The sequence below is a fragment of the Nelumbo nucifera genome, chromosome 1 (genome assembly GCF_055504915.1).
Source record: "Nelumbo nucifera cultivar China Antique chromosome 1, China Antique-T2T, whole genome shotgun sequence".
In the NCBI taxonomy this organism is placed as follows: domain Eukaryota; kingdom Viridiplantae; phylum Streptophyta; class Magnoliopsida; order Proteales; family Nelumbonaceae; genus Nelumbo; species Nelumbo nucifera.
The window spans coordinates 72,171,456-72,182,089 of NC_142649.1; the positions used below are offsets into that span (position 1 = coordinate 72,171,456).

At 33.3% G+C, this 10,634-nt stretch overlaps 1 protein-coding gene across 1 annotated transcript; it reads right to left on the reverse strand.

The window, feature by feature from the left end:
* Positions 1-7,728: 7,728 nt before the first annotated feature.
* Positions 7,729-8,215, reverse strand: LOC104604977 (uncharacterized). The gene is given in 1 exon segment (XM_010269568.3): positions 7,729-8,215. A coding segment is annotated over 1 exon segment (381 nt). The 5' UTR covers positions 8,110-8,215.
* Between the last annotated feature and the right edge of the window lie 2,419 nt (positions 8,216-10,634).

The window sequence follows — 10,634 nt, forward strand, 5'->3', positions numbered from 1 at the left end:
ATAAAAATGACTGTAAAATGGTAAATTATTTATTTTTAACCAAAATTCTCTTATATTTTCTATCAAATTTATCTTTTCAGATATAAAACTTAAAAATTACAAGAAAAATTAGGAAACCTTTATAAATTATTAATTCAACAATTAGTCAGGGTTTTAGTCGGTTTCAAACAGTAAGTACCACTCCTGACCGAATTATACTGATATGCATTCTATTTATATAAAATTTATTTTTTCTTTTTAATTATGTATACACACATTTGTAAATGAAATTTATACATTTTTTTAATAAATTCTATGAGTTCGGATCTGCTCCTCACAGAGAGCACCTTACTACACGTTTTGGTCGTGCATCTGGAACATCACTGTACAAGCAAGTTTTTAGTAATAGGGAGATGTTCCATATGTATGTCTGCACCATACTGTAAGGTCGGTGTGAGACGCTATCTGTGAGGAGCAGATTCGAACTCCAATTCTACTTCTAGGACTATAAAATTTAAAAAAAAAATGATTATGCAAAAATATTTTCATAAATTTTTTCAAACTCAATGAACCCACCCAAGCCTGGCCAAAATCGTATGGGGTTAAGCCTAGCTAGATTGATAAATTTGAATTTGACCTTGGGAGGAACCAAGCTCAAGCCCAAGGTTTGCACCTTTAGGGTTGGGCTTGTATTTACCTTCAACTAGATTCAATCCGACCCGCCTGAATTGCACCCCTACCTCAACCCGGCTGATGGTAGGAATTAATCTCAAGTCTCCTCTACGATCAGCTGAGATCATACCAAGTGAGTCAATTGGCACCCCCACTTTTGCTTTTTATTAATGCAAATAAACGAAATTAAGCAAAGGGGCTAAGATTATGGATGTCAACACTCAACAAGTTGGGTTCTACATGGGCTCGACTCAATCCAAGCCTAATAGAAGACAATTCAACCCAAAAGGCCAAAAAAAAATAATAATAATAATAATAAAAAACTTGACCCATCTAAATGAATTGGAAGCTAAATACAATTTTGGTGGAAAAATTTTGGCTGTTGGTCTGTTACCTCTTTTGTTAACAGGACTCTTTCTGGCTTGTCACGTTAGTTTATATGAACTTCATGTAACAATGACAGTGCTGAAGGCATCATTGTATAGAAGAAAATACCAATGTAGGCATTTGGCACCAGAGCATTTCACAAGCATTCCATTTTTGCTGATATGTCATTCATGCAACACCAGCAATTAAATTGTATTCGGCAATTTGTTTTTCAAAAAAAAAAAACATTTTTGCAATGATTAGTTCCGGGATTTGAGAAATGAGGGGTTTTTTGACTTGTTAAATTGATGATTCTTGAATCGCCTTGGTGATCTTGAATCATTAAGGTGATATGACACATTAAAATTTGAAAAAGTTTACTTCTTTTCTGATATATCATACAGTTGTTCTTTTAAGTATATTATAATAATAAGCCAAATCACTTTAAATGCCCAATCAACTTGCATCTCTACCAAATATGACTTTTTTTGGTGTTTTTCAAAAAGAAAAATAGTGAAATGAAACGCTTTTAAATTGGGGAACACTTGTGAAATGCTATGGTGCCAAACACCCACAATATAGACTATTGAATGTGGTAGGCTAGCAGCCAAAGTTTTCTCTACCATATCATTCCCAATTTTAACAACCAACTGTTTAGTCTAATTAATAAATGTGGAGGTGCAATGCATGTGGCAATTTCATATAAAAATAATAATTTTTGTATCCTTAGGATATGGTTGATTTAATTTTCATTGATAAAAAATATTTATTATTTATTATATTTATTTTTATTTAATATTATAAATATATAAGTGTAGGATTGTGTGCAAATTTTTGTATTTTCTATATTTTTTATTTATTGAGTTTTTATTATATAATTATAGCATCATTTGTTAACCCATTTGACTTGAAAAAATGAGCTCATTTTTTAGTGGCTTTAAATGATATATTTTATTTTCATAGATAAATATAAAAGTAATTCTTATTTATCATACTTATATTGGTTTAATATGATGAATACATAATATTAACAATATACCCACATGTTTTTTTCGCAAAATAATGTATTTTTTAATATTTTTAGTGCTTCCATATTTTTTAAAAAAATTCTATTATTTAATTATGACTTAACTCATTTGACCGAAAAGTTTGAACAATTGACCCACCATTTGAATAGAAAAATGGTTTGATTTCTTGTTTGGTATTAAATTTTGTATTTTGTTTTCATCATCAATAAAAATACACATAATTTATCATACTTATTTTTCTTTAATATGATAAATAAATACTATGATAGATGTGCCTAAACTTTTTCACAAAAACTTTATATTTTTGTAATTTTATATTTCATTTATTTTTTAAAATTTTTATTATGTTACTATGACACCATGAGTTGAATCATTTGACCCAAATGATTTAACTACTTACTTGCTACTGAGACAAAACAAGTTTTCCTTTTCATGTCAATTTTAAACACATGATTTTGTATTGTTAAAATTATAGGATACAATTTAATGAATAAAATTTATTTTTTATTGGTGAAAAAACAAAAATACTTTAAAGAAAGGATCTAGTGATAGAAAATGGGAGTTAGGACTTAAAGAGAGGAATTGAATGAAGTGAAAAGTAATAGATCAATTACGCTTTTTGTCATCATAGTTAGAGAGTGATTAAATTCAAAATTGAGGGTGTTTTAGTTATAAAGAGTTCAAAAGGCTCATTTGTTTAACATATCTTAGATATAGGATTTAATGAAAGGAATGAGAATTAATACCTTAATTGAAGGATTTAATGAGATCAAATAGAATGAACTTAAAAATAATAGTTTAAATTACATTTTTGCCCTCATAATAATCAGGGACCAAATTCAAAAATAGGGATATTTTAGTTAGGGCTGTTCATAAGAAGACCCAACCCGACCAACCTGGACCGACCCAACCCGAGTCGGCCGGGTTTTCTTCATCACCGGTCGGTTTTCGGTTTTCATAGGTGAAAACCGAAATCGACCCGACCCGAACCGAACCGACTTAGTAGTTAGTTCCTAGTTAGTAGTTACAACCTACTTACTTACACTATATATCTCTTATCTCTATAGTGTAAGTGGACACCAGTTGGCAAATAGTACTCTCAAACTCTACTCCCTCTACAACTAGATCCATGGATGGGCCACAAAACATTAAGGAAATGTTGGTTTCCTTTGGGAATGTAGAGCCAGAAATGAACACTTGAACAACAACTAAGCCACCACTAAGTAGAGTCGAAACCGACCCAAACCGACTCAAACTGATCAAGTCGGTTTTGCTTAACATAGGGTCGGTTTCGGTTTCAATTTCAGGTAACCCGACCAGGTTGGGTTGGTTGGAAAAACATCAGTAAACCGACCCAACCCGACCCATGAACAACCCTAATTTTAGTCAAAAAATTCAGAATCTAGATATCATTCCCATTTTTTAGAGGGTGTTTGGTTCCATTTACAGTTATTCAATAAACATTTTGTACTTGTGTGATTGCAAAACCAAGAAACACATTTAATGAGGGCGTTTATGACACATAGGCACCATTAGGCACCACATAAGCAAAATGCCAATAAACACCTACCCATTTCAGGAAGCTTCAAACGAGAGAGGCGCACAGAAACCGAAATTTGCTTTTGCAAACTTCGATACACAAATGCAATTAATGAGGCATTTGCTAACAGGGTGCCTATGTGGCACTGCCATTAAACGTTTACTCAATAAATGTTTGCAGGACCAAACATATACTTAATAGTATATAAGATTAAGTCTAATGATTTGAGAAAACTTGACGAGACTAAGGGCTTATTCGTTTGCTCTAATGCCTCACATCTAAAAGTGCATTAATTACATTAAGAGGTATATTGGTATTGGTGAACTTTCTTTCCTCTGAACTCTGAATGCAAAGAATGTTCTTCTGAATTATGAATTATGAATTTTGAAAATTGTCAAATGTCCATTTTAACCCCATATATGAGAATTTTTGTTTGTCTATGTAATTCAATAAAAAATAATATTAAAAATTATTATAATGACCAATAATTAATTAATAACAATTAGTAATTATTGTTAATTAATAATTAATTAAAATTTAATTTATAACTAATACTAATTATTGAGTAATTAATTAAAAATTAAAAAATAATATTAATTAATTACTAATTACAATACTAATTAATAAATTAATTGTTAATAATTAATTAATAGTAATTGGTAATAATAATAATTTAATTATTAATGTTTTTGATTCAATAAAGAAATAATATTAAAAATTGTTATAATGATTAATAATTAATTAGTATTCAATAACAATGACTATAATAATTAATACTTAATTATAATAATTATCATTTAATAATTCATAATAATTATTAATTATTAAATAATGAAAATTAATATAATAATTAATAATTAAATAACAACTAATACTAATTATTATAATAATTAATTAAAAATTACTAATTATGAATTAATAATTATTATTAGTTAGTTATTAATAATTAATTATAATAGTAAGCGATTATTAATTATTATTTAATAATAGTAATAAATTAATAACTAGTAATGATGAACTTTTATAATAATAAGTATTAATTAGTTATTAATTAACTTTTAGTAATAATAATAATAATAATAATAATAATAATAATAATAATAATAATAATAATAATAATAACAACAACAACAACAACAACAACAACAACAACAACAACAACAACAACAACAACAACAACAATAACAATAATAATAATAATAATAACAACAACAACAATAATAATAATAATAATAATAATAATAATAATAATTATTATTATTATTATTATTATTATTATTATTATTATTGTTGTTGTTGTTATTATTATTATTGCATATAATGCCCTTGAGCTATAAGGAAGGAGAAGTGTTTTATGTTTTGGGGGTATTATTGGAAAACAAAAAAAAGGTAAGATTCCTCTTTAAGAGATAAAAGAGGAGATGAACAGGTCCTAAGCCAATATACACCACATCAGCCTATTTTGTGGGATCCACATTTATGGAGCTGATTGGTGTATCATGAATGGTAGGTCTGTAATAAGACTTGGGATTCAATTTGGATCCAGTCACACCCAAGCCCAATCCTATTATGGAAAGCCCAATCCAAACTGAAATGTTATTGTTAACTGATCGGGTTTGTTCATTTGGCCGTGGTCATCTTATTTCAACTGATCTGAATCTACTTAGTTGTTGACAAAATCGAACGCTGATAATTAGGGTTGTTTGGTGTGAATTTAAGGTCATTTACCAAGTTTTCTTGATGAGAGAACGGAATTTAATAACAAGTTTGGGACTTAAAATCGCATTTTTAAAGAGTTATTCTTCATTGGTTTTTAGCATTGAACAGTTTCTGATTTTTTTTTTTTTTGAAAAAGAGTTGGGAGTTCGTTTCTTGATATTTGGCGTTTAGTTCAGTAATGCTAGCTTGAGACTTGTTTCCTTTCGTTACTTTTGTTGTTTATTCTTTGTTTGGATTTGCTATTTTGATTGTGAGTCCAGATCCGCTCTTCACACCGCCCTCATAGAATGTTCCTAACTGCACGTCCGCAACATCATTTATGATTCATGGGGAGATGTTCCAATACACAGTGGGATGTGATAGTGAGGTCGGTGGGACTGGGGTGGATTCGAGCCAAGTCAAGCTGAATAGTACGAGGCTCGAGTTCGGTTTGAGACTGTTCTACAAGGTTCGAGCTCAAGTTCAGTTCGAGCTAGAACGTTGAGCTTGTGTTTGGCTCGAGTAAAAAATGCATAAGCTTGAACTCGGCTTGGCTCGAGCTGGATTTTGAGAAAAAATATTTTATAAAAACAAAAAATTATATATATAAATATTTTTATTTGATATTTAAAAATTAAGAATTATAATAATTAATAATTATAATATGTTTATTATATATATATATATATTCGAGCCGGCTTGCGAGCCTCATGAGCTGAGCTCTAGTAGGCTCGAGCTTGGTTCGTTTCATAATTAAGCCAGTAAATTGGGCTCGAAGCTCGGTAGAAATCGAGTTGAGCCAAGCTCAAGCAGCTTGTGAAAAGCTTGGCTCGTTGCCACCCCTAGGTGGGAGAAGCAAATTCCAATTCTTTGATTGCCAAATGTCATATTAGTCTTACTTTTCTAGTTATTATTGCCCCATACTAAATGCCTTTATGGACTTGGGATAGAAACCATCCTATTTCCTATATTTATTCCTTCACCCAACTCTGATTTCTTCTTCTTCAATCTTATGGATAGAAAACTAGACTTAGGTCCCGTTTGCTTTTCGGTAAGTTACTTACCCGGGTAAATGCACTTACTTGGGTTACCCAGGTAAGTGCATTTACCCATATTCTTTTATTTCCTAAGTAGTTAAGGTAATGACCATTTTAGCCATAAAAATTCATTATTAAAAAGGGCATTTTTATCCCATTTAAGTGTTAGCAACTTTCTCCCTTGGTGGGAAAGTTATTTACCCACCTAGGAGATGGGTATCACTTACTAGGGAAAGTTATTTATCCCATTGACCAACTTTCCCCCTCTCAAAATCCAAAAAAAGAACACTCCCTTAATGTTTCATTGTTGACTCTTAATGGAAACACTGTTGTTCAATGGTTTATTTAATTATTTATATTTATTATGTCATTTTTCAGCAGTTGTTGCCAAATTCTCTCCTTGTTGTTTCAAACCCTTTGGTTGTTCTTAAAGCCTTGTTGGGTTCGCTTTTTCTATTTGTATAATCTTCCTCCGAGTTAACCCTGATGGGTATAAAAAAACTAGAATCTGCAAATTGAGAAATCTGATTTTTCTTTCCTAATTTAATGCTCCTTAGGCGTTTTTTTTTTTAATTTAACTCCTTTAGATCATTTACAAAATTTAATGCTTCGATTTGTTTGTTTCACAAATATATTTATGCTTAGTTTCTCATGTATTTTACTGGAAGGTTTATAGCTCTTCCCAGTTTCTATTTTTATGTGTTGTTGAGTTCTTAGAGGTGGGAATCAGAGCTTTTCCTTATTCTTATGATTCTTTCCTGGATCTTGACAAAATAGGCATAGCATTCTATACTTCTCCTTTAACCTATTGACGATTTTATTCAGAATTTCAGATACCATTTCTATCAAAGTTGAATTAAGTGAGTAGTGATCTATGTGCAGTGAACTTGCAAATTTAGAACTTCTTTACTACAAGAAAAATCTTCTCAGACCTCTCATCTAGACTCCAAAGAATCATGGTTCAGACACTTTGGAGCTAGCAAGGGTGGTGGAGCTCTGTTAAGAGAAGGTCAATTGGGACAACCAGTTCCCTGATGACTAGGGAACTGGACTCAGTGAAACAGACACTGACATCTTCCAGAAGTATTGTCCCTGTTTCAGTTCCCTGTGGTGTTGCTATCCCCCCACCCCCCAATAAAAAAAAAGCCAAGAAGATTCATTGACTGAAGCAACCACTAGGGGCAGTAACAATATCAATTATCAACAGGGTTAATCATAGAATACCTGGAAATATACAGAAAAGTAGGACTCACAACAGAGAAAAACCTGATAAAAAGAGATCTTACATTGTTGAAGTTGTGGATATAAAATGTAAAAATCCTGACAAAGCACGGTCCAGTCCAGTCCTATCTCCTATGGCCAATCAGCTGAAGAAGCTCAGCTTCTTGAAGCTCTCTAAGACCATTGCCTAAACCTGCAACTTCTATACATCAGTTTTCAGGTTTTTATAACTGAACCCAGGAATCCCATTTGGCCGATTGGTATCTGCAACTTCCACCATAGAGCAGATGCTTGGTAGGAACGTGCTGCTTACACTCTTCTTCTTTCTGGAAGTCATGATCAGGAAGCTGAACTTTGGTCTGGAACTGGTACCAGTGGAGCCTCTATCTGTCATCCGTATCTGAGGTTTCTTCTTAGGGCTTCTACGGTGGTCCAGCTCAAGTCTGCTGAAGTACTCAATTTCCTGCAACACCAAGGATCCAACAGTTCCACGGGCGCCTACCTCAACTGGAGCAGTTGCTGCCATTTTCTGAGGGAGATTGGTCGTTATGGTGCAGGCTTTATACATCGTGATTGGCTTTGTGCGGACAATGTGGGAGGCTTATTGTGGATGAAGAGTGGTAGTTTGGGGCCGGTGTTGTCTTGGTGGGGGGACTATATTCCCTTTTGAGTTTGGCTTTATGCAGCTTTACCTCATGTGCTTTATCCAAATTCCAAAGCGGACAGCATGGAATTATTGTATCTTTGGAGAGTGTGGTCATCATATTCTTGTGTTTGCAATCAAGCCAACTTAAACCGACCATGTCGGTTTCGATTTAATCTTTTAGTAACCCGACTTGGTCGGGTTGGTTGAAAAAAAAACTAGTAAATCAACCCAATCCGATCCATGAACAGCCTTACAACCATGTATCGATAATTTAATTCTTGGTGGTGTTTGGCTTGTTTAGCTTCTTCATTGTGATGTGACGGTGTGCAATATATAGATACATGATATCAGATGCTCTAGCCATGGAACTTACATCTTATCATCATAAGATCAGATGGTGACTGGTTATTGGCCTGATCTTCATTGAAGCTTTCATTTCCTTTCTGTCTTTAATGGCAAGGAGGATAGGGGGGAAGGTAGGGAGGGTGGGGTTCTTGAATGCTTTTGTAGGTGGTGGTGTTCCTTACTTTTTGCACTTTTTTCTCTGCTTTTAAGTGGGGTCATGGAAAAGTTATGATTCAGATTCCACTACTTAACTGTTGTGGTTGCAATTGATGATGCTCCATAAGCCAGATTGATTGTTTTTGTGAGTGGGTCAAAAAGTCCAATCAGTGATTATGCTCACCGATCAAATTTTTATTTGGTCTTTGTTGAAAGATACATGAGATTGTATTATTAAAATTGGCTCAATCAATGGTGTCTTGGATGGGATAATTGAAGGACTCTTTCGATGTGGTCCAATTCCTGTTGGAGAACACTCTTCAATTCTTTGATTCCTTCTCTATCTCTCACCTGTCAACAGGTATAGTGGCAATGTAACTCACACCCTAACTCAATATTTTCCCAACTAGAGTTTCTTTTATTTCTTTGAGAAGCTGGGTGGATTTCCCTCCGGAATTTGTTAATTTGTTGGACTTAATCACTGGTTTACCATGCTTGATTTAGTTAAATGGAATCAGAATTAACGGAAAGGTAATTGTAAAAAATGAGAAAATTTATGATATAGAAAAGATATGATATGGAAAGAGTTTTGACCAATCAAAATCCATTCATGAATTTTGATAAATAACACCTTATCCGCTAACATGCTTGTGATTTTAGTTTATTGATTAGTTATTTTTCTGACATCATATCTTTTCCATATCATAATCGAACCCCAAAAAAAGTGGTATGGGGATGAAAAGGTGACACCCAATAAAATCAAACAGGCGATTGGATCCCGCAACTTTAGCCCTTCAGCCTAGTGGAGGGTCTACGCTAACAAAAGAAATTGCAAGCATCGCCACCATTGGGAATTCCACACCTGAATTGGGATTTTCTGCTCATAGAATGCACCTCACAGCCCCATCCCACCATGTATTGGGAATTCCCATGAATAACAATATAAAGTACAGGAGATGTTTCCGATGTGTAGTTGGGAGGCGTTGTGAAGTTGGTGTGAGGAACCCTCTATGAGGAACAGATCCGGACTCACCACACTGACATGGGGACGCTTTAACCAATCTGGTTATTTTATTAATTGGAGCGGTGCTAATTCCAGAATTAGGATTTAATCCTTACACTGTTCTCACAAGACTTGCAACGTGCATTTTTTATGGTATTGAATCATTTGCCTTTGTATCCCCATAGAGACTGTATTTCATTTTTTCTTGGCATAATATAACACTTTTTTTTTTTCCAGAAACATTCTAATTACTCCATTTGTAACATGCATTGAAACATCTCCACATGAATGAAAAATATGAGTACGGAGATGTTCCAAATGCATGACTCTAAGGAGGTGTTTGGCAAGTCTTTTTAAGAAGATCTTCCAAAAAGACCGCTTGATTGCAATTTTTTTTCATAGATTTTCTTAAAATCAAAAAGACCCAAAGACCAGTTGGAAACACATATAGTACAACAAATAAGTGTTGAGCATTTAAATGGAAATACACATTGGAAATGTCATGTGTGGGACCCACTAATGCATACAAATGTGTATTTAGCACTTATGGGCCCCACCTACACATTGGCTTATGCAAATGTGCGGGAGGTTCATTCGTTTAGGAGGCCTATGTGTTCAGATTCCTTGGTGGTGGAATGTGAGAGTGAAACAAGGGGTTTTTTTCAAATGAAGAAAGATCTCATAAGCTCAAAAAGACCAAAGCTTTTGGATTTTGTATAATTTTCAGCTTTTTCGAGCTTTTTAGAGGGCTTATCTTTTTGGCTTTCTATCTTGTGGTTGCCAAATGTAAAAAGCTCAGTACAAGGTCTTCCGAGCTTTGAAAAGCCTGAAAGACCTCGTAAAAAGACTTACCAAACACCCTCTAAGTGTTGTGAGAACAAATTTTGTGAGGACTAAATCCGCTCTCTAATTGCCATCGTAGTTTTGCAATGCATTGCTTTGA